Source organism: Haemorhous mexicanus, chromosome Z (genome assembly GCF_027477595.1).
Source record: "Haemorhous mexicanus isolate bHaeMex1 chromosome Z, bHaeMex1.pri, whole genome shotgun sequence".
In the NCBI taxonomy this organism is placed as follows: Eukaryota; Metazoa; Chordata; class Aves; order Passeriformes; family Fringillidae; genus Haemorhous; species Haemorhous mexicanus.
This window is the reverse complement of record NC_082381.1, coordinates 44,422,503-44,446,598: the sequence shown is the minus strand read 5'-3', so window position 1 is coordinate 44,446,598 and position 24,096 is coordinate 44,422,503. Positions and strand designations below refer to the sequence as shown.

The following is a 24,096-nucleotide window of genomic DNA, read 5'->3' as shown; positions in this document are numbered from 1 at the left end:
TTCCAAAGCTGGTTTTGATAAACGATTCATCATCTACCTGCTTGCCTTTACATCATGTCCCAGTGTGAGCAAAATGATATTATAGCAATTAAGACAGCACAATTGGTTTTACATTGCCTTTGAAGGCATTTCAGATGGTTGTACTTGTAAATGAGATCTCTTGAAGAGAATATTATACCCATTGACATATATCTGAAACGGCCAGAGAAGCAGATACTCCAGGTATAACTTCCCATAAATTTATGCAAACATCCACTGATTTAAGTTTCCTCTGAGCCCTGCTTTTATGTTGACAACTATTAGCTTGGACTACTATAGTCACTGACAAGTAACAAGTAAACAACCTCAAATCTGAAATATTTCTGGTGGGAACACGAGGCAAAAGAAGAGAACCCATTGAATGATGCTTCTTCATTAACAAGTTTCAGATGATATGATAATCCTTCATTAATAAAAATGAGATAGCATTCACAAAAAAAGGAGACCAATTTCTTACGTCTTTTTTAGGATTTGAATTGATGGGAAATCCATCAGGATATTTTTTAGATTTTGAAGATAAAGAACATGTAGTACAGTGGAGAAACTTAATTACTGTTCTGGCAAGGAGATACATAGGTAAGTTAAAGAAAGAAAAGCCTTGTTATTTGTTCTGTTGTAATTCTTTCTAGCTACTTCAAAAAGTTCTGTGTATTGTGATCAATTTTGAGACCCTGGATTTTGACACAAAACCGGAAAACAAACATGCCAGAACAGACCATGGAGACCATGGGATAATAGTCCCTCTTTTTACTGATCTGTGGCCAACATCCAGAATTAATAGAGTGTTCGGGGTAGCATATTTGGCCTGCCTCGAAGGACTGACTTTTAACCCTGTTATATTGTTGTGGTTGTAAACTACCAGTTTTCACTGGAGCATGATAACCTGAACACTTCTCATATGCCAGCTTCAGATATTTCTAACAAGGCAGAAGGCTCACCTGAATTAAGGGTAGGTGAGTGCCCTAATAACAAAGCTGTAAGTTGTCTCCCTCTCACCTCTCATCTTTTTCAAATATTGCTGCATTTCATCAAAAATGAGAGATCATTTTGAAACTCAAAAATTACATTTCCCTCATTATTTTTAATAATGAGGGAAATGATTTAGTTATAGTTCTGGGTTCTGAGCCTCACCTGCAGCCTGAACTGATAGTATTGACAGTATAAGTCATTTATTGATAGTATTGTCTGAATATGCAGCTCACTGATAAATGAGGCCTCTCCCACAGATAGGTATGGATTGGAGCATGTTGCTAAATGGAATTTTGAGACGTGGAATGAACCAGACCACCATGACTTTGACAATGTGTCTATGACAGTAAAAGGTGAGCATATTTTGGAGCACTTCTGAGTGTGTTGAAGTGAGACAGGTGTATGGGGTGAGCAGAGGGATGACAGTGACATATAAGTTGTACTGACAAAGAAGTAACGTAGACAGCAGTGATAAGGAATGTGACTGGTACATCAAATCTGTTTTGCCAAGGTCATGTTACTGGTTACATTTTATTCCCTTCTTGGGTATTAGAGGTTGTGGCACAAAAAAACAAAACAGGAGTTGCGCTAAGAAGATGCAGTTCATAAATTGTATATAAAGTACAGTTAGTAGCAGAAAGGCGGAGAAGGGTGGAATAAAGGAGAGCTCCTCACTGAAGCTGCATGCTTTGGGAGCATGTTCATACAAGACCTTTAGAAGAACCTTGCAAAGGCAGGTGAGGTTTTGATGTCTTCTTGTGTTGTCAATGCATAGGAAAGGGTAGTCCCAATTTGTGAGGCCTTGCAAATAAATCAGATAACAGGGTTATAACATCTCCTGGTAGTTTTAGATCCAGTTTCTGTTTTGAGTTATCATCTTTGATATATTCATCTTCTTGGCCTTCAGGGTTTCTCAACTATTATGATGCTTGTTCAGAAGGATTAAGAGCAGCCAGTCCTTTTCTAAAATTTGGAGGGCCTGGGGATTCGTTCCATCCCTTACCCAAGTCACCCATGTGCTGGAGTCTTCTGGGTCATTGCTACAATGGGACCAACTTTTTCACAGGGGAGACTGGTGTAAGGCTGGATTACATCTCTCTCCATAAGAAGGTTAGTCCAAGATTTCAGTTTAAAGCCATTTTTTTCAATCAGTTCAATCAAAGTTATGTTTTATTCTGATTTACAAAATTGATGGTGAGTGTCCAGCCTATAGCAGGAAGCCCGGCTACCTATTCTTGCAAAACTTTGAAGACGTTCAGTTACAAGACTTTATAACTCAAAGCAAATTTGTCTTTTCCTACTTTCCAAAGGGAAACAACTCGTCTATTTCTTTTCCATCTTATATTCTAGGAGGAGCTTCTGCAAGTAGCACATGCTGTAGTAGATGAGGTAACAATACTAATTTTGTTGGTCCACAGCAGCTTGGTGACCAAGGAATATGTTTTCAGAATATGTTTTATGTTTATGACTTGAGGTTGTGTCTGTATGTTTACCACTTTTTTCTCATTATCACTAAGCAGATACAAAATATTGTTGCAGGGTGATGGGAATTCTCTCTACATCTTGCAACAAGAAGTAGAAGCAGTTCAACAAATTCAGAAGCTGTTTCCAAGTTTTTCTTCTGTTGCCATATATAACGATGAAGCAGATCCAATGGTTGGATGGTCCATTCCACAGCTTTGGCGAGCTGATGTGACCTATGCAGCTATGGTTGTAAAGGTAACAGTACATTGGTAGTTTTGGCACAGTAGTGTCCCCTGATATGTCTTGCAGTTGAAAAAGTAGACTTAACAGTTAATTTTTAAGCAGCTACTCAGACTAATAGATCCTAAAAAAGGAGATCTCCCTGCTGTTACAGTGGGGGTTTCCCTGAATAGTCTAGTTTTAGTAGCTTGATATAATTTGTAAATTTAATTTAATTTTAGTTTTCTTCATCTTTCCTTAAAGAAAAAAAGAAGTCCAGCCCAGAACCAAACTGAGAACTTGACAGAGAAGTGCTAGAGAACTGAGAATGTTATCAGTCCCCCAGTTAGATCCATCTGATAAGATTACTTCCACACATGCCCTCTCCATTTAATACTACTGCTGGGGTGTTAGTACTGCTGGCTGTCACCTCATATATGTGAGAATTATTTCCCAGCTCCTTCAGAATTTTATGTCATCAAGAGACATCAGATATAATAAAGAAGAGCCTTGAGCTCTCAGCATAGTCTCTATTCTTTGGTTTGGGATACTGGCTATACACATGATCTTATTAATTACTGCTAGTAATTACTGATGTTGACCAGAATAGCAGAAGGAGAAGAGAGTGCTCAACGTCCCCGCCTCTGCAGTAATTGTACCCTGGCCCCAGAGCAAGCTCAGCTCTTCCCCTGCAAAGCAATAAATTCCACTACAGGCCTGGTGCTTTGTGAGCTGCTACCTTAAACAGCACATAGAGTCCAAATGCTCCTATGCAAAGGAATAATTCCCAAACACAGGAGCATGTATGTCACCAAGAAAAAAGATGCATCTTGTCAGCTGCTCCTGAGGAGAAAAAGGCTCCCAGTTCCTTGAGACTGCATATATACAAGCCATCTTTGCTAAGGCAACAAGTCATTGACTGCATCGCAGAGAGTTTGCAAGACAAAGTTGCTGTGTTTATAATGATGTGGTGATATGAAGGGCGAAGGAAAGACACATTCAGTGGAAAATTAACCTGGTTATATAGAAGCTGAAGCACTGTGTTCCTTCAGAGACACAGTTGTGAGACTGTTCAGTTGTCAGCCTTCTGAAGTTCTGCTTAATTCTGATACTCAGGCACAATCTAATAAGTAGAGAACTTGGGAACTTGGATGTTTTTTGGGAGAGCAGCACAGTAACCAGTGAAACACCAGGAGAATTAATTCCAAGTTAGCACCAAGTGAGAAAAATGACTAGTTGAGAAACAGAATACAGGACCAGCTCATAGACACTGATGTGGTAGGTACCAGCTCACTGATGTGGTGGGTACAAAGTAACCCAGGTTTGGAGAACCATTTAGATTTAATTCAGATGGTAAATCCTGATTACTAATTAAGTATTCAAGACAGAGAGGCATCATTTTTAGTGCAGTAGACAAGGAGTTGTGTTCATTACCTGTGAAGAGTTCTAGTATTAATTATTTCAGAGACTTACTACTGGCAAAACTATGCAGGTACTTCAGATTTTACAGTCATTAATATATTACCTAAAGTACAGTTTTTCCAAGACTTATGATAAACAGTTATTTTCTTCAGTCTTTTCTAAAAGTCAGAGGGATAGTTCTTTACAGAATGCTGTAAAAATTTAAAAAAAAAAAGATACAGGGACTACTGCATGTTTGTTGGTTTTTCTCCAAGGTGAAGGTTCATTTTCTTTATGACTTTGCAGGTAATCATCCAGCACCAAAACCTGCTCATCTCCAAAGCAAACAACACCATCAACTACTCATTGCTGAGTAATGACAATGCCTTCTTGAGCTACTACCCCTATTACTTCACCCAGCGGACTCTGACAGCACGTTTTCAGATGAACAACACAAAGCCACCTCACGTCCAGATGGTGCGGAAACCAGTGCTGACTGCCATGGGCTTGCTAGCACTGCTAGGTATAGTAAAGAGCACATCAATAACCCCTCCTGCCTAGAAGCTTCCAGCCTAAAAAAGATAGTTCCAGCGATCTTGCTATTCATAAAAGTACGAGTTCCCCTACTCACTGTTTACTAGCTGTGTTAAGAAAATGAAACTTCACTTCCTCAGACAGATTGATAGCTCAGAAGAAATTCCTGTGAGTCTGTTACCTGTATGATTTAACTTACTGTTTTGTGTACCAACCTTCTGAGTACCAGCTACTCATTTTTTGTTGACTGGTACTTCCCTCTTGTGATGCAAGGGGTACATCCCAGCAGGCTGCAACTATCTTTAAGAAATCACTGTAGCTGGAAGATTCATGCAGCATATTACAGGGAGAACTTCATTCACTGTCACCTGTTTGCATGTCATTAGCTGAACTGCTAAGCATAAGAACTGTTGTAGTATGTACATACTCTGCTGTTGTGGAGTAAATCTGACTGAAGGCTGTAACTGGTAAAATAAGGTAGAATATAGCTCACCTAGGCTCAGTCTATTTGCATGCTTTGACCCTGCAGCTTCTGACACAGGACTGACTAACAGTGATGCTTACAGCTGTCACATTTTTTTTAAAGGAGAAAAGCAGATTTTTGCTGAAGTGAAGATCAGTGGAGATGAAAGTGATCAAAATAGCACATTTGGTGTGCTGGCATCTGTGCACACCCCAAGTGAGACACAGCCCTCAGACAGCTGGCAAGCTACGGTACTAATGTATTCAAGTGATGATAACAGGACTTCATCCAACATCAGCACTGTCATAGTGAATGCCACCCACTTCCCTAAACAAAGAGGTAAACAAATATCATGTAGACAGCTCATATTAAGTGATCATTAAGACAGAATATCAGCTGGAAAACTTCTACTGGGTTGCCTTTCATTGCAAGAGTGAATTTAATTTTCTAGCTTTCTGTGTCGTCTTTTGTGTACTCCTGGATTTTCTGAGATACAATGCTGTCTTTCTTTAGAAGGTTCATTCCTAATGCCTACACTTTGACGCTGCCTTTAATGGCAACTGCCAAGTGCTACCTTTTTGGAAAACTACTGATCTCACTGTACTTGGCTGGATATTGCCAGGCAGCAATTTCCTTAATGAGATGACTCCAAGACAGCCAACACGAACACACAATTGCACAGCTGATGCAGTTACCCAACAAATGCATGCAAAAAGAGGATTTTGGTTCTGGTTGTGGAAGTAATAGTTTGAAAGGTAAACTTGGCAAATTGTACAGCCTCATGAGAGTGCTAGCCATGGGACTTCCCAGTGGAAGTTAGGCTCCAAAGTGCTGAAATCACTTTTGAAAAGGTATGCTTACACACCTGCTAAATTTATTCTTGTTAATCTTTAAATCCAAGTGGAGAATTTACTTCTTTTGTTTGTCTCATCTCCTACAGAGATGGTGTATGTGACATATTACATGGATAACAACCAAACCAATCCCTATCTGAAGTGGAAGAACCTAGGAAGCCCTGACTTTCCTTGTCCAGAACAGTTCCAGCAAATAAGGGATGCCGAGGTATAATTATCTGTTTGCTTGAAAGTGCTTGTGAAAAAGACAACAAATCAGGCCTCTAACAAAAATTTTCATAGCCCACAGTCATTCACTTTTCATATACACACAAAAATTCACTTGCAGTCCTGCAGAAAAGTGTAGCTCATGCACAACTTATGCCTTTGTCTTTGTTATACAATCCCTTCACTCTGGGCCTACCCATAAAATAAGGAGGCACAGTTGCTCTTGGGGAAGTTCTGCCTTCTCTCTGAATCCTCAGTGGGCTTTGAGACTCTTTCTGTTCCATCTTTCCAAGTAAGTCACATGGCCCTGTGTATATTACAGAATGGCCAAATTGCTGCATTAGAAAGTTGAAATTTGCCCCCTTAATAATAGAAAACAAACACCTCCCTGAGGTGAAAACTGCCCAGTGCAAGTTCAGAAAACTGAGGGGCTCACAGGGAGACTGACAGTTTTCCCTTGTCCTCACTAGTGTTGAATGCACCGTAGAGATAATTAAGGAGTCGGTCTTCTCTAAGAAGTCCTCTCCTCCTTATGGATGAAAGCCATGCGGAGATTACTTACTATCTGTGAGCATATGAGAGCAGCCTGTCACTTCAGCTCCCCCTCCCGTAGTTTCCTCAAGGCATTCAGACTCCCAGGTTAAAAACGAAGCTCATCTTCAGCCCCTTCATGGCCCGCAGACAGTGTTTGCTTTCTGACTTTGGTGTACAGTACTGTGTCTTTTCTTCCCAGTCACCACAACTGACTATTGCTAAAGCCTGTGGGATATTGTAGGAGACATCGTCTCTTCCTTAAAAAGGGCAGCAGCAAGATTTTAGATGCTCTTTGCTATCTGGTACAGCCTCATCCCCAGAGACCAGCTGTGTAGCTGTTGTAGCTAGCAGTAGCTTGCTCTGCATGCTGGGAGGAGATGGGGCCGTCTCTTGTAAAGACAGGTTTGTAAAGACCTCTAGCCTGAAAGGCGTCCATTGGAGGTTACAGAAGTGACAGGTTGTGCCTAAGCGCATTTGTGATCAACCCAATTTGTGAGATGGACAAACCCTCAGCTTCCCGAAGAGCTGGAAAACAGGTGAGTATAGAGTCTCCCAGTGTGGAGAACTTTGATGCCTGTAAGCATTAGCAGTACCAACTGTACTGGAAATTTAGAGTCCTAAATAAATACACAGGCACTTTACACTAGTTTAACAGTTGGTCTTTAGGTGCTGTAATGAAAGATTTTTCACAACACTACTCTTTGGCTCTGCAGGACCCACTGGTAACAGGTCCATTCCCATTTCCTGAAGCTGGCATCCTGACCCTGAAGCAAGACTTTCCTGTTCCCTCAGTCTTTCTTATCCACATCTGTGCAAGACCCAGATCAGCTCCTGATCAAGTATGTGTTGTATTCTACCATTAGATACATCAAAACTGAAACTGCTTCCTGCCTTAAATCTTAGAAGAAGACAATTTGAGTTAATTTATTGTTAAAAGTGTAAGAATTAGTAAATAAACAATTCTTTCTTTTGATGTGAAGGCTCTCAAAGATATAATTCAAGATAAAGTATTACATAGTGAGTGATAGGAGCCATCAGTAAGATGAATGGAAGTTCCCATGGTGGGAAATTAGTAAAACAGTACTGAAAAGTGCAGTATCTCTTTAAAAATCACATGGTATGTTACAAGGATTGACAAGTTAATTGACAGCTAAAGCTAAAATGGAATCATGGCTGCCATATTAGACATCTCTATCTGCTCATTCTTTCTCACCCATGTTCATAGTGGTCCCCAGAGCCTCTGAAGGTCCTCTGCAGGGTTGACGAGTGGGAGACATGGGCTGCAAATACCTACAGAGCCAAGAATTTTGCTTTTACACCTGATCTCAATGGAAAAAAATCAAAGGAAATAATTAGTAAGGAAGGATGAACGCAGAAATTTGATCTGGTTGATTGATTTGTACAGTTTTTTTACATGGGCTTGTTTCTTTGGACAGGTGACTGGTGTTCGTTTGATCCCTCTCACAAAGGGGCAGGTTATTGTGCTGTGGGATGACAACTGTGTTAAGTCAAAGTAAGTAGCTTTAGAATAAAATCGATACAAATGAGTTACCAACGTACTACTCCCAAAGTTTCCACAAGCCCTACAGAGTAAAACAAGTTCAAAAATTAATGAATTGTTGCTTCTTGATAGATGATACAGTGCATTTGTCTGAAAAAATGAACTGTAGGACCTGTGTGCACAAACTGTGAAGAGCAACCCTGCCTAATTTGCTGCCTGATCAAAGGAATCTGCCTGTTGGTCACCAGCATTCAGTGGCATTTCTGAGGGGATTCTATTCAGCATAGCAGACAGGAAAAGTCATGGTAAAAGTTACATTATCAGCAGATGCCTAAGTGGGATCTTAGACATCTCTTTAAGGGATGTGAACTGGAAGAGGAAACCTCCAGTTGCTTTCTTCAGCAAGCTGGACTCAACTGGGAACCCTCTGTAGTACAAACAGATTGCCTCAGGAAGCAGTGACTTAGGTTCTTTTCAAGCCAGTCTCCCTAGATTCTTCATTCTTGATAACCCTGGTGTCGGAGTGAAAGATGCATGACATTTTGTGATGCTGCGTATACCCAAAGCAGTAAGTCAGTCTAGGTGTTTTTCTGAGGCTGTTGGAGCCCTGGTTCTTCCTAATAATGCCAATTCATTCCATCGTACATTTGGTAGGAATGAATCAACTGAATATTTCTTATTTTTGTCCTTCTTGTTGAAATAGCCCTGATTTTTCATAGTCTTTGATAGTTCACACGTTATCAGTTGTAATTACAAACCTCTCTGGTTCTCTTTTCTAGGTGTATAAAGACATTTGAAGTGGAATTCTCATCAGATGGAAAAGTGTACCAGCGGATTAATGCCAAAGACACAATATTCACTCTCTGGGTTTACAGTCCAGGTATGACAAGAATACTTACATTAGGTAATCTGTCATGTGATATTGCCACTCATGAGTGTGTGAACCATTGCTTGGTAACTACTGAAGTTAGATAACTTCCTGGTAACACACAGTCCCTCACAAATAAGAGCGCATCCCCCTCCTTTAGGTTCGTATTCTCAGTAATAGACTTATTCTCAAGGACAAGCAGACATCAACAAGTAGTCATGAGGACATTATTAGTAGTATGGGTAATTCCTTGTCACAAAAATCAGTCACTGAGCTGCAGGCCTGGCAAGATCCCCAAGAAGTCAAGGAGCACTTTTGTAGCTGGTGTAAAAATATGCAAAAATGATAACAAAAAACCATGACCAGACCTTGCAATAGAAGCTTACTCAGATGAAACATCCAAGTGAAGGAAGATACTGATGTTTTATTTGGGTATTTTTTTGTTTATCTGCAGGTGGAGGGTGGTGGTTGTTGGTTTTTTTGTTTGTTAGTTTTGGTTTTTTTCTTTTTTAAGCAAATGCTGTCTAGTCTGCAACCTGACCTTCCAACCAGTGCTGATGATAAGCACTGATGAGAGCTGAGTGAAACCTTGCCTTGTAGTGATACTATTAAAAAGCTGTTGAGAGATGTTTTTACCAGAAAGAAGGGCTTATCTTACCCTGAGAAAGCCTTAACATCAGCAGTGGTGGCATAATAAAAGTTCAGAGCTATTATTGCAATGTTAGGGTGGCACAGGCAAGCCAAGACTGTAAATCTTGGCCATGACAAATCTCAGAGATTATTATTCATTATTTATTATAATAATATATACCAATTTTAATAGTTTGTTTCAAAACCAACAGCAACAAAAAAGACTGCCTGAAAAAATATCATGTCTCACATTCTTTTTTGTTTCTAGAATAAAAACACTGAAACACATATAAAAATCAATTAATTAGATAAAATACCCCCAAGTTTATATTGCTTGTGTGTTCAAAGATTCTGCTAGGGAAAACTGTGTTCTTTGAACTGGATCAAGGATAAAAAGCAGCAAAACCACAGATCAGTTCACCTACCTTTTAAGTAAGTGGTGCTGCTTCCTGGGTAGAGCAGAGGGTTTTCAATCAGCCCGTGTGCTTCTTGTTCTGCTTCTTTGTTGAAACTGTCCCCACATAACCTGTTCCAAAGGCAAAATTCAGGCAGAAAAGTAAGCTGGAAAAAAAGGAAATTACTAATTTTGTGTTGCAGATGTCACAGCCTTCTTCCAAAGGAACTGCTGGGAAAGCAGTCCTGTAGCTGTACTTGCTACTCCTAGTAAGTAGAGAGGACATCCTTGGTGAAACAAGATAAAAAAGTCAGTACTTGGCCACGAGGAATTTATCATTTTTAATCAGACGGGCACAGACACACTTACGTAGGGTGCAGAACTGATTTCTCCAACCTGTTCCATGAACCTACATTTTACAGGAGTAGTGCCTGCTTCACATCCTCCTAGTACCACAGGTGTCAGCATTTCACAGTGACCATTTCTAACCTTTTCATTTGCAGGAAGCTCAGTCTCCGGCTTTTACAGAGTGCGTGCCATTGACTACTGGGGGAAGGCAGGCCTGTCCTCTCTTCCCGTGGGGTACATTGAAGCTTTCAAGTGACGCTGAAGAGTGGTGCCTGGCTTGGTGTCAGAGTGGTGTATGTTCCTTGCAAATGACAACTCCCCGGAAAAATAAACTCCTCCCAGGCTGAGGAGGGCGTATGGAAACCTGATGAAGTTAGGAACACAAGTTAGAAGCAACTACCCCTGTTAACTCTTCACAGCACAAAAGACAGCATTATCAAACAACCACAGCTGCCAACACAACTGGTAAGAGGGTGCCGCAGGACAGGGATTCAGCCTGGTAACTAGGAATTATGGGAATACATATTTATTATTCCCCTTTTTTCACTGAGCTAATGGCCAGGGCAAGCTAAGATTTATAGAGGTCACAAACTGTAGCAGGAACAGAACCATGGCTTCCCTGTGTGGGTAAGGATGGTAGCAAAGGCATGTGGAGGACCTGTCTGAGAGTGAGCTGGTTGCCTTAGCTGCCAGCCTGTCTTGACCTAACAGTTGGATGAAAAAGTGCACAGCAACAAGACACATTCAGAGCATGAAGTAAAGGATCTGTTAGTTCCTTTGGCTGGTTAGTCACAGAGGGTTATTTCAGAACACTTGCCATGTCTTCAGGTGTATGAGGTTTTTCACTCTCTCACAGAGGGGTTTCCACCCAGCTCTTTCAGTATTTGTGACCATTACATGGATGCCAGAGCTGTTTCCCATAGGCAGAGGCAGGAATATCAGCTCATTCTCAGAGGGGAGAAGGCACAGAAAGCCCTAGACTCCAGACTTCCCTGCCTTTTTTCTTTTGTGCTTTTGCCCAGGTCACCTGTTTGCACTTTGGCCATCAGCTGCTGCCTGTTTGTGGTAGAAGCTCTTTCTCACCTAGCCTGGTGTCCTTCAGCTCTTACAGCTAACACCTCCTCTCACAGACTGTAAGTGGTCACTCAGCTCTGCATGGCCAGGAGAAAAATGAAACACTAGTTATAGCCTTTTGTGTCTTCATATGACAGGACAGCACACTCTTGAATGTAGCAGCAGGGCTACTACTTAGGACACTTAAGTAATTAACAAAGAACAGTTTGAGCTCCTGGGCTTTGCAAAGCATGTGCACAAGCGTGTGATAGCCCTAGATCACGGGCTACAGATCACCACTGGCTGTGCGTGCAGGTGCCAAACACTTAATGTAAACAGCAAAATTCCCTGAAATTGCAGGGGTGCTGCTTTATTCTTCTCTTTTCACAACTGGCACAGTTTGAGCTGTGCCTTTAACAGGCTTGCAGAGAGAAGGATAATGCCAGTGAAAACAGCTGGAGTGTTTTCCGTAAGAGGAGTGACTTTGTCACACAAACAAATCCCCTACTGCTCTCTTTGCTGACATCAGCCACCTCACCAACATAACAACAAAAACTGCATATTTGGTGAAACATTCAGGTCTCAGAAAAAAAGAAGTGCCCAAGTTTGCACAGTAGGAGAGAGCTGAACTACCTCAAATACCCTCAACTCTTACAGCACAGAAAAGAAACATATGCAAAAACTCAGTGAAATGTGAAATGTGGCCTTATATCTCCTTACTTGCTGATTACTTGTTCAAGTGCTTTTACTGAAAATTAGCCTTAAAAGATTTATTCTGTCACAGAATTCAGATGAAATATTTCTTGCCTCATTAGAGTTTTAATAAGGGGCACTTGTCACATCCTGGTCCTCCCAATTCCTTGTCCATACAGGCAGAACAGAAAAGGTTCATGGGTTCTACTGAATTGAAAACCCTCTCAATTTAAAAAAAGTTACTGAGACATTCTATTGCATGGAAATAGTAAAAATACGTTTTAAACTTGTGATAATTGCCCCTGACTTAAGAACCAGTGTACAGAGTTAAGTAAAATCTAGCAGTTAACACATGTTGTTTTGCTAGTATGAGGTGGAAATACAAATAAAATGATTTAGAGAAATACTAAGTATAGGGTCTTGAGAGATTTTAGTGTGTCTGGAGCAGGGGAGGATGTAGGAGCTTGAGCGGACAGTTTAGTGTGTTAAGATGTCCTACCTGAGTAGCCCTTCTGCTTTAAAATTTTCCCACCCTGGCAATCAGAATATAGCAGTCTTTATCAAACCAAGGACTATGTACTAGTTATAGGTGTATTAAAAAAAAAAAAAAAAAGGAAAAAAAAACCTAGAAGAAACATAGCTGTAGTGAATAGTATTGATTTTGTTATGCAGGGATGAAAATATAGATGTGCAAACCATGAAAAATAGAAGATTTCTTCTTAAAATCTTCTTTGCTGCTATGATATAAACTCATTCCTTTAAGAAATGAGCATGTATTAACAAGTACAGAGAGAAGAGAAGTTGGTATTTCCAGGTATGAGTTTATTTCTAACAAGTTATAAAAGTTTTTGAAATGGCGTTTTCTTTTTTTATCATTTAATGTCTACAGAAAAACGCTATTTAGTACTTGAAACTTAAGAATTCTGTAACCATCTGTTGCTGGCTCTGATAGTGTTTCCAGAATTGCATGTTTAACTAATCTTCTCTGTTACATGTAGTGATCAGCCATTACAGTTTGAATTTTCAGAAGTGCCAAGTATCCATAGCACCAGATGTGAATAGCAGGTGCTTAGTAGTTCTGTAGTATCATAACCAAAGCAAGGCTGCAGAGCGCTCATGTATGTCTTTTGCTATTCATTAATCCAAATAAGAATATGTAACTGCAACTGCAACATGGGATTATTTGCCTGCGCTTCAAACAAAAGCTTGTGAGGCTATATAACCATTTTGCAACTGAAAGAACCTTTCAACTGAGTATTTTACATTGTCTAATCGTGTATATTGCTACATTTGTTACCATCTTTTGTGAGAGCAAATAAAACTGGTTATTAATCTTTCACATGAACCCTGTAAAAACAAGATCTGATCACTGTGTAGAAACTGCTTACAACTCAACTTAATCTTGTAAAGACTATTCTCCAAGGACTGTCATGTTTTAACTCCAGCCAGCCACCAAGTACCATGCTGCTGCTCACTATAGCTACCAGCACAAGGGGTAAAATAGCTCGACTTGTGGAAATTCCAGCATTTCATATAACTGAAGCATAAAAAATGTCAAGGCTGAAGTAGAAACTTAAATGCATAGATTGCCTCAGTTACCACAGCCCAGGGAAAACTGGTCAAACTCAAGGTGGTATCATAGTGTCTGATCTGAGGACTTGCAGTGTCCTTGCTGGAGGAGGTTCACTGGTGTGTGAAGGACAATATCCTTGCAGGGTCCCTCCTGCTGTTGCGCAGTCATCGTCTTTCTGCCAGCATTAAAGGACCTTCTGAGGACAAAACAACAGTCCTTTTAATGAATAAACAATTTTTTTATTTTGTCTTGTTAGTGGAAAGTTTGTGCAGGACAGAGATTATGACTTGGGACCTATACACACACTTAAAACCCAGGAAAAATAGACTGTTTTTCATCAACCAGCTCAAACAGCAGACAGAAGTTGTCTGCCTCTAGATATACTCGAGGTGTTTAATGTTGAACTCAACAGAATTTCAAGAGAAGTGTAAGTCTCCATCAGCATAATACACTCATGACTGCCTGCCCTATCCTGCCTTGTCTTTCACATTTCCTGCAGTCCTTACAGACAAATGGATATGATGTAACTCCCATCTGTTCATTAACTTACCACATCATACAATGAGGACTTGCTTGTGGTCCTGATGGAGACATGCTTCCTCCAAGTACAATTCCTGGGGGGGGCGTGAACTCAACCATGGTGTATTCAACCAGAATCACCTCTACATTTCTATGATCCTGCAGGCTTTGCCTCATGTGGCTAAAGAGGAATTTCACTGCCTGTCTTGTCTAGACAGACTACACCAAGCACAATAAAGATGCGCTGGGTCCTGCATATTGATTGTATCTTCTTGCTACAACTCTCGTCTGCTCTGGTCATACAATTAGTGTAGCCATAGACATTAAAAATCCCACTTCTCTAAGTGGGTAGTATTAGTCTGACAGTTTTGGCCAAAGGCCATGCTACTTCAGCTAAGGGTTAGTGCTGTCTAATCAGTTGTTATACAAGTCCTAAGGTCACAGATTCCACCCCAATACTTCCTGCTGGGAGAAGGGTGGAAGTGGAGAGCATTCAATCAGTGCACTGACCTTGCACTTAGTCCAGCAGAAAAGGCTGATATTTTTTCAACACTGAATAGTTCTCTGTTTGTGTGGGGTTTTGTTAGCAGTGCCTGCTAGTGCTCCTCTGTTTGTGTCCTTAGCTTTAGGTGGTAGCGCCCAATCTTGTTCTCTGTCTGGGTAGCTTTCCCTAGACCTGAAGAAGAAGGACACATTTGTTCAAGCAGGTTGAGAGCCTTATGAGTATTGCTAGGTAATCCTGGGAAATACAAGTTTGAGAGACTTCACTGCATCCCTGGGATAATGTGTCTGGTCCTGGAGAGTGTCTCTGGTTTCTATACTCTTTCTGGTTACTGTGGGTAAGATTGTACAAGCATATTGAAGAAGCTGTTTAATAGTGTCTCTGAAGGTCTTCAGTCAACATCAGCCTTGTTCCACACACATTTTGGAAGCCTCAGGAGTAGGGGCTGTTCAGCTTGGTCTTACCTCTGAGCTTGGTAATTATAACTTGTAAAAATTTGTGTAGTTGATAAACTGCAGGGTTCAGCAGGATACTGGGATGTTCTAGACTGGTATTTTTATTATTAGGAAACACAAGGTGAGTGTGATTTTACTAAAAGCAGTGGGAAATACATGTCAATAATGCTGACTCAGGTTACTCTTTTTCTACATGGAGATTTCCAGGTACTCTTCTTTTGGTTTTCTCTGTCTGTGAAATTCTTTGCCATAAACCCAGTCTATTCTGTATCTTTCAGTTCTATACCTTTCAGATACCAAAAACTACATAATGAAGGCAGAGAGGAACAAATTACTGTTAATGCCATTATAAATGCAAGCACCCATTCATTTCAAGCATTTTCCAGTGTTATTGAAAGTAGCATCTGTTTTATTGCATTTGTGGTTCTCCACTTAGGAACTTTGCTGCAGGTAGCTCTGCCTCAAATGTGCTCTTGAGTCCTGTTTTTGGCTGGAGCCATCTCACTGATGTCCCTGCATACTGTCCTGTGCCTTGCTGTCCTCGCTGGCTGGACTTTCTAGGGGAATCCCAGACTTAACCCTGTCACCATGCTGCTTTCTGACAATCAGCCCTGTCAGGGGATGTGCCTCTCTCATCATCCTTGCCCTGCCCCCTCGTTCAGTGCTGGGGAGTGACACTGCCCTACCTGTGCTGGGAACACCCTTGGCTGCTGTCTCACTGCTCCTTGGTGAGCATTCTCATTGCTTCTGCTCCCCAACAGACAGGACAACAGGCAACAAAAGCCAGTTTCAGAGGTGCATTTTTTTCCAAAACTTTTATTGACAAATGCCACATTAAGTATTACCTTGAAAATTCAAATATCACTATTATATTGCACACTGTTTAAAGATCCCCCAATATTTTCATGTGTTTTTCAGGAAAAACACACTATTTCATACTATGATTTTTTTAAAATTATTAGTTGAGTGGCAACTTCAAGACCGAGAGGTCTGGTTTCTGTGCTTAAGGATAGGATCAGAAGTGTACTTTTAGCAGGCTCCTGAAAAGAAAGAAAAATAAACTTTAGTCTGTGTAAGTAAATTTGCAAAGTGCTTTAACAGCCATTAAGTCTCCACTGAAGCTATAACTACAACCTTCCTAGGGTACTTCTGAATCACACTACAAGGCTAGGATGCAGGGTGCAAAATTTGCTGTTTGCATTTCTCTCTGTCTGTTGGCACAGACACAGGCAGCCTTTCCTAGGTAGCCACGGGCTTTTGGCTTTCCTGAGGACCCAGGCATGACCCTGCAAACCAGCTGCCTTCCCTGTGTGACAGAGAGGGCTATGGGGCAGGGAATGCCCATGGCATGGCCTTGGGTGATGCCAGTACCTGCTCTCTCATGGAGGACTGGCTGACACAACAATGTGCTGTTAGGAGGTTTTAGCTGCCATTCCTTGTCCCACAGTGCAGAACACATGTGTTATGTGGCTTAGTAAAGGGTCAACTTCCAGGCCAGGTAGTGAGGTTGTGAAGAGTGTGAGTGCTCAACTGCCAACAAAGAAGAATTTCTGCCTTCTGCAGAGCCCTAAAAATGTGACCTCCTATTTAATGGGCAGCATCTGAACTAGAAGATCAATTCCTTTACCTCTAGAAAAATGTTCCCAAAATGGGCTTTAGATGTGGTCTGTTTGCATGTATGTGGAGCAACTGCTGACTCCCACTGCCAGCTGATGCAGTCAGAAATGCTGCTCAGAGCCATTCATCCCTGCTACTCAGACCATACAGGACACAAGTCACGATGGAACTGAGTGTGAGAGTGGTCCTTCCTGGAGGCATCTTTTCATCTTTTCCTGGAGGCCACTGCACAGACCCAAGGTAAGATGCTATTATGCAAGTGGCCAAGACAAGCATTTCCAAGTGCAGAATCACTGGCTTGTTGCGTCCATCCCTGTACTGTCTACTGCAGTAACAGGCTGTTCTTCATCTGGTAGTGTACCAGTTTCAACACACAGGATTCCGGTAAGTAGCAGTCTTAAGGCTGCAGAACCAGCCTGTAGCAGGCTCTTGTTCCTTTATGGATTTCCCTTTGTAGCTCTTTTCCTATCAGATCTAACATGAGGAAAAGGTTGCTAAAAAAGAACAACTGTGTTTACTGTAGTTCTGTCACATTAACAGCAAATGCAGTCACCTACTGTGCAACTCAGTGAGTTTACTAATTAGCCCGAAGTACCTGACTGGAGCACAGGCTGGAACTGGCCAGACATGCAGATTTCCTCCTGCTTTTGGCGCACAATGCGCTGGATGGCTGGGGGGAGGCCACGGGGATTGCGCGAGAAGATCAGGGAGTAGCCATCATCACAGGAGCCGTCCTCCTTCAGGCTGCGGCAGGCGTAGGTGATGGCATAGTTATCATAGTCAGTGTCAATCACCCAGTAGTTGTCCCCTGAAATAACAGAACACACAGGTTTGTCACAGTGGGCACAACAGAGGAGAGGTGGATCCTTCAGCAGGGAGGTGGCAAACTCATGGCAGGGATAGCTTTCCAGAGGATCTATAATCACATCACACATCCAGCTTATCTCCACACCATGAGGAGAACTGGGACAAGCACAGGACATCCTGAGACATTGATTTTCCCCATGATGCTCAGTGCATTTTCACCTTTTGTTTCTTAGACTAGAGGTGTTAGGAGGACTAGGATTTTCTAGGTTTTCAATGACAAAATACCTCTTTGCGTTGCTTGCTCAAGCATGGTGGAAGGAAGGACATACAGTACAGATTACATTTCCTATACAGGAAGCCTCAGTGAAACACTCCTCCTGTTTCCTAGCCTTGCTCTACTTAGCTCTTTTTGGTGTGGCTTATCTGCCAGTACTAAGAGAATGTACTTTCTTACACCTTAGAAGTCCTCCCCAACTTCCACAGCTGAGAAACTGCAGCTATGGGAGGCTTGGGCACAAAGGATGGGCTTTGAAGGGCGTGTAAGGTTCAGCATGAGCAGTTTCTGAAAGGTGCACTTAACAGCCTCATTTCTTTGAGTCCAGCTGTGTCTATCTGGGGAGAAATGAGTCTTGTTCCTGGGGTGCAGCAGTGGGTGGTCTACATGTCTCTGTTTGGCTATGAGGAATATAGGGGTGACTGACCTCAGCACTTCCTTAATGCCCACAGTGGGGCCCAGGAAGTATGGCTCCCCTAGGCTGAACACCACAATTGGCTGTACAGAACCCATTGTGTGCGGCCCAATGCCTGTAAGCCTCCTTGTTAACATACATAGTGTATCAGAAGGATCTGTGGGGAATCTCTGGATGCTGCCCGTTCTGTGGAGATAAAATGCACTGCTTGGATAAAGCATGCCCCCCACAAAAGGATATTTCAGGGGGAGCTTGGAACAATCTTAGCTGAACTGTTTGTCCTGTTTATATGTGGAAAGGCACATCTGGACAGCTGTAAGCAATTGACAAGAGTCAAGGGGCTGGAGAATTTTAACTCACCACCACTGGAGAGGTAGCTGGCCAGTCCCTGGTAGGTCATATACATTTTTGCTGGAGTGGTTGGGTCAGGTACTGTGTACTGAGCAGCCATGTCAGCACAGATCACCCAGAAACTGCAACGAGATACATAAGATTCAAGGTAAGACCTGGCAGCATGAGAACTTCAAATGGGTGTCCTTCACTCAGGGCTTGGGCACAACTGCCTCAGTCAAGCATGGGCATGGCCTTTCTTAATGCAAAATCACTAAGTACAAACACACATCAATCACAGCCAGTGACTGCTGTGGCTCTCTGGCCCCCAACTCTGCTGTATGGTTATGCTGTGGCTGGGGCAGTGCCCTGACCCTCCTTCAGTTCAGTAAGATTTTTGCCATCTATTTCTGTACAAGCAGACAGCCACCAAGCACAATAATGAGTGTTGTTTCTTGGCTCCCTGCTAGCAGTCTGCAGGGTGAGCTCACCTGCATTTGGGCTCTTTTGAGGTCAGTAGCTGTGGCCTAGGAAGAGGCAGGGACTTGGCTCTCCCCTGTCTCTCCCTTCCTGGCAATATGGGCACAGGAATGTCAGTTACAAGCACAGTAATAGTTACAGCTTCTCTGCCAAGCTGGTGAAAAGCTGTCACAGAGCCTTTGAGAACCCTGTGGGTGTCCATTTGTTACAATGCCCTTCTCTGTTTGGTATTTGTTTCCTTTGAACGCCATTCACATTTCAACACTGTTTGTCTAGCATTACCTGGATTAGTGAAACAGTGGAAGGGTCTTCATTCCCTTCCTTGCTCAGGCTGGGCTTCCCCTTATCCTGCCTTTGCAGAAATAAAATTTGCAGCAGCCTTGAGACCTCACTTATTTTCTGAAGAGTTCTTTCAGGCATCTTCTCCCTTGCACAGTGTGGCATACCTGCAAAACCTCATTTGCCCATTCCCAAAATATCTTGGAGTGCTGCACTGTTCAAGGTTCATAGCCACCTGCTAGTGCTAGCATATTGGAAGCTGCAGATTTTCTCTTTTGCACTCAGAAATCTATTTAATCTCTTTACATGCTGTAATTCCTTGCAGTAATTGTGACCAACAGGCAAAACTCTAAGCTTCCTGCCATCTGTCCATTCAGGCATTGCAATTACATCTAAGAGTTAACCACAGGTTTTCCTCAGAAATCTTGCATCTTGACAGCCTTCATTAGCTCCTTTACTTGATTGCAATTAATTTATCTAACCATTCCATCAATCAAGGTTTGACTTAATTATTAACTTTATGCAGTAGTTTTGTGGTGGATGCAAAGCTGAGCCAGGCTGTGAAGAATCTCAGGGCTCAAAAGTGTCTAACCTCTAGCTTCTAATCTAATGCTTTGGCTAAGCTTTCCTTTTTGATGAAGGCTTTTCCCCAGCCATGTTGTGTGTTCAGGGTAGATCGTCATCCCTGTCCCCTTCATCCAGTGCCTCATGACAGCAGCTAGAGCTGAAAGTCAAGAGAGCTCACCCAAAAAGCTTCACTCGGCCTTTGGAGGATGCAGTCATCGTGCCGTCTTCCTCCACAGTGTATTCAGCAGAGATGTTGTCCTGAAGGAAAAGGCCTTCTGGATCCTTCTTGGCCAGGGCATACCATTTCCCTGCATACTGTCATGAAAGTGTATTAATATCTGCATTAGCCACCATGGCAAGATTAGCACAAACACAATTCTGTGATCAAAGTGCCTTTCTAACTCCCCATTGCCTGCTAAATGCCAGTCTGAGTTTGGGAGGGAATGTAGCACACAGATGCTGCAGTGCTGCCTGATGAACCCTTGTCTCTGTGCCAGAAGAAGTGGGTCTAGCAGCTCTGCACTGCTCTGTGTGCGTAGTCCTTGTGAAGTGAGAGATTCCTGTCACAATGACCCCCCACCAAAAGCATCTCCCATCCTAACACATCTTCTGAGAGTCAGTCTGGTTCTTTCCTGTTCCTGTCCAAGCCTCTTCTCTTCCAAGTTCAACAATATCAAATTGTAGGTACAAGGACTGTAGCAAACTGGCTGGAGACAATCTTTGTGGCTGCCACAGGACACATTTGATCTCTGATGGGGAAAAGGGTTTACCCAGCAAAGCAGAAAATGATGACTACATGCTCAAAACATGGAGAGGGTGTTTTGGGGATAGTAATAGCAGAGAGAAATGGAGATTAAGGGAAAGAATATGTCCATGCAAAAAATGGGCCCCTGAAAATGTACAAGAAGTATCTAGTAATATGAAAATAAGATCTTAACAAGTGACTGACAGAGAGGAAGACCTTTAAAGTTAACATTATCAGTAGAAATGCTGAGAAGAACAGAAGCTGACTGTGTTAAAATTAATTCTGCAGTGAAGCTAATGACATCTGTCAGGCAAGTTGTGCTTAAGCCTGCAAGGCTGATTCCTAAATACAGGAGCCCGAGCGAAAACTTTGACTTTTTAAACTGGGATATTCCCAAAGCTCTCCCCACACATGATTTGTTTCCAGCAAAGCCAATCTTGTATAGACAAAGTGCTCACCACATCCCAGCTGCCCCTAGAGTTGTGGTGTTTGCTGACCATTAGTCAACATAGGTACTGACACGTGTCTGGACCTTTCCAACAGCAGGTTAGCCCTCATTTTCTCCTCGGAAGCACAAATGATGTGTTTAAACAGGAGACAGTGTTCAGTGTACCTGACTAGGTAAGATTTCCGTTTGCTATTACTTCCAGTAATGACTAGTGATGGGTGCAAGTACCCTAGGGCTTGAGCTTGAGCTTCCTCTCTGATGTGGATCTAAATTGTTCCTTTCATGGAATGCTCGAAGCTCAAAGTTGTGCCAAAACAGAATACGAGCTCCAGTAACATCCCTGGCTTTCAAGGCCAGTTTTACTGTAATGTTCAGAAGGTTAAACAGTACTGAGGAAAAAAAAAACTACAGAAACAGCATCAGCAAGACAGAACACAAAAGAAGTTCGCTTTTTCGTGAAGAACCCTTTAGATGATCAAAATCCATAACATGGAAAAACAGTTTACATGTAAATTTTCTTCATGTTTACTATTGAAGTAACCATAATTACCCTTTTTGGATCAAAATTGTCTTTCACAGAGAAAGACTCCACTGCACAGGTCTGAGCTAGGCTATATTCAACAGTGTAGAAGACCGAGGCCAGGAAAACGTACTGTGCGTACTTCATTCTGCAAGACAAAAGCAAACATGAGGGTTTATTTCATGCAGAAGATGGAGGTAGCTAGTGCTACAGATGCCTTTCCGTCATTTTAAGACTAGTTTCTTTCCATACTAGCTCTTCCATTGGTACTAACAACCAGCTCTTCCATTGATACTGAGTCATTGTGGTGCCTAAATTCAGCCAAAACTGAACATCAATGGGAATTACTTTGGAGGAGTATTTTGCTTGCCAGAAGTGGTAATGCAATTCATTGTATTCTTGTATTATAAATCAAGCCAGACTATGGATAAGGTCAGTAAGAATTGGTAAAAAAAATGTGAAATGTTTTGAATTTTGTTTTCACAGGAAGAAAAATGTTCTGATGAGCTCTGGTAAAGCACTGTACATTGTAAAGATGTTGTTTCTAATTATTTCACAGTGAGTGTCCGCTTTGCTTTCAAGCCAGCAAAGCCGTGTTCTTTATCTCCAGCTCTGCCCACCAAAACAGGCCTTTCCCAGGAGCCTACTCTAATGGCATAATACACCTTGGTAATGGCTGCCCTCTGACCATTCCTTCAATAAACATTACAAATAATATTAATTTTCTAGAGGCTTGATCTGTCATTGCAGCACCACAACTAGGTGTCCATGGCTGTTTTTCTCCTTGGGTATCCCACCTTATCCATATCCCAGTACATTTGTTTCTGACACTTCAGGAAGAGAGAACCTTTGTTATACATTCTTGCAGAGTATTCGACACTGAGTACCTATTCTGATGCTAAGATAAAACAGTTATCTAACATTTGTCAGCACCATCCTAGATGAGCTACCACCCCAGAGCCCAAACACCCATGCAGCTACACTAGGCGGTTCCTAGCTGCTGCCATGCAAGCTGCTTTTCCCTGCTGCAAGATATGCCTGTCTCACCCACCTCTGCTGAAGGGAGACCTACCTGCTGAGTAGAGATGCTGGAGATCCTTGAGACTACTCTGCTTCAGTCTTTGGACTGCAGGTAGCAGGAGGGTTTTGTGTCAATTGCCCTCCAGCTCCCCTTAAATAAGGAATCTGCAAAGTCACTAATTGGTTATTTTTGCTTGTGTGCCTGAATAAAACACTTAATCTTGGATAATCCATTATGTAAAAACCAACTGTAATCCTCACACTGGTGGGTCTGACTGCTATACTAATACAAACACAGCTTTTACATAATGGAAAAAGCTGCCCAGAAAGCTAATAAATCTGATGATTTGATTGTACCACTGCTTTGTCTCATTGAAGTCTTTCTGCCCCTAACACATGTTAGGAGAATAAGCACAGAGCATTAATTAGAGAAACACTTGGTCTATACACACGCATCTGCATAGTCACGTGTTTTGACAACTTGCATGGAGCAGGTACATAATTAGCTTTTCTCATACCTGCATCATCAAATTAAGGTGATCCTTTCAAGAGTAGGAAGACATTATGCATTACCTACATGGGGGATGGGACAAAAAAGTGTAAAAATGTAGTTTAGCCTTCATGTTAATATCAGAATCTTGAGAGTCCTCAGTTCTCCTGTGCAGTGAAACATTTTAATGTAAATTCTTCCTGGCTAATTTTGTCAACATTTCCAGTTACATAAATACTATAGCTCTCTCCTTCCCAAAATGTTCCTTTTAGTAGCCTCTCATGGGAATACAATACATCAGAAAAAGACAAGAAGGCAGAGATCACTAGAAGAGTACTTTTGACAGCAAACCATGCCTGCCATTCTCAAGTGCCCAAATAATTTCTTTAACTGCAAAGGTTGCTCCTGAACTCTTTCTCCCAGGCTCACCTGGGAGATCTAAGACTTGAGACATTCGAGTGGGAGTTGATGGTACTAGCAGTTATTCCTCACACCGGGTGCTGAGTGCTGGGGAGCCTTGGACATAACCACTAGGGACAACCCAATAACTCCTATGGAATCAGCCTAGGAAGTCCTGAAGCTTTTGATTCTGACCCAGCAGTCTGGACTTCCACAGTGAGGCTAAAGCCTTCTGCATGTTTTGGGCTTGCTCCAGTGATCACTTACTGCCTCTTGCCCAGGACTTCTTGAACAGAAGCACACAACTTTGCCCTGTAGCTGGTGCGAGCTCTGTTGCTTTCCAGGCAGCTTGCCTAGGGCTGCCCATCTCCTGGAAAAAGCTGTCCTTACTTGCTGCTGGAGGCAACTTTGATTTGGCCTCTGTGCAGCTTCCATTTACACTTTAGAAGGAGGAGGTGGTGCTTGGCATGCAGCGTAGTGACTGA

At 42.1% G+C, this 24,096-nt stretch overlaps 2 protein-coding genes across 4 annotated transcripts in view; one reads left to right on the top strand and one right to left on the bottom strand.

Moving 5' to 3' along the window:
* Positions 1–13,516, top strand: part of IDUA (alpha-L-iduronidase) — a 46,122-nt gene extending 32,606 nt beyond the window's left edge. For all 3 annotated transcript variants that reach the window (XM_059836589.1, XM_059836588.1, XM_059836587.1), the window contains 11 exons: positions 508–615; positions 1,266–1,361; positions 1,916–2,118; positions 2,548–2,727; positions 4,399–4,615; positions 5,213–5,428; positions 6,030–6,151; positions 7,398–7,523; positions 8,121–8,197; positions 8,965–9,065; positions 10,581–13,516. In XM_059836589.1, coding sequence (XP_059692572.1) covers positions 508–615; positions 1,266–1,361; positions 1,916–2,118; positions 2,548–2,727; positions 4,399–4,615; positions 5,213–5,428; positions 6,030–6,151; positions 7,398–7,523; positions 8,121–8,197; positions 8,965–9,065; positions 10,581–10,681 — 1,547 coding nt within the window. In that variant the 3' untranslated portion in view covers positions 10,682–13,516. The remainder of the gene's footprint in view (positions 1–507; positions 616–1,265; positions 1,362–1,915; positions 2,119–2,547; positions 2,728–4,398; positions 4,616–5,212; positions 5,429–6,029; positions 6,152–7,397; positions 7,524–8,120; positions 8,198–8,964; positions 9,066–10,580) is intronic.
* Positions 13,517–16,007: 2,491 nt separating this feature from the next.
* On the bottom strand, positions 16,008–22,840 carry LOC132322239 (purpurin). The gene is made up of 6 exons (XM_059836590.1): positions 22,775–22,840; positions 21,733–21,850; positions 20,168–20,304; positions 18,694–18,806; positions 17,433–17,645; positions 16,008–16,260 (listed from the first exon to the last, which is right to left on the bottom strand). The coding sequence occupies exons 2-6, from the start codon at positions 21,847–21,849 to the stop codon at positions 16,250–16,252; spliced, it is 591 nt and encodes a 196-aa protein (XP_059692573.1). The 5' UTR covers position 21,850; positions 22,775–22,840; the 3' UTR covers positions 16,008–16,249.
* Between the last annotated feature and the right edge of the window lie 1,256 nt (positions 22,841–24,096).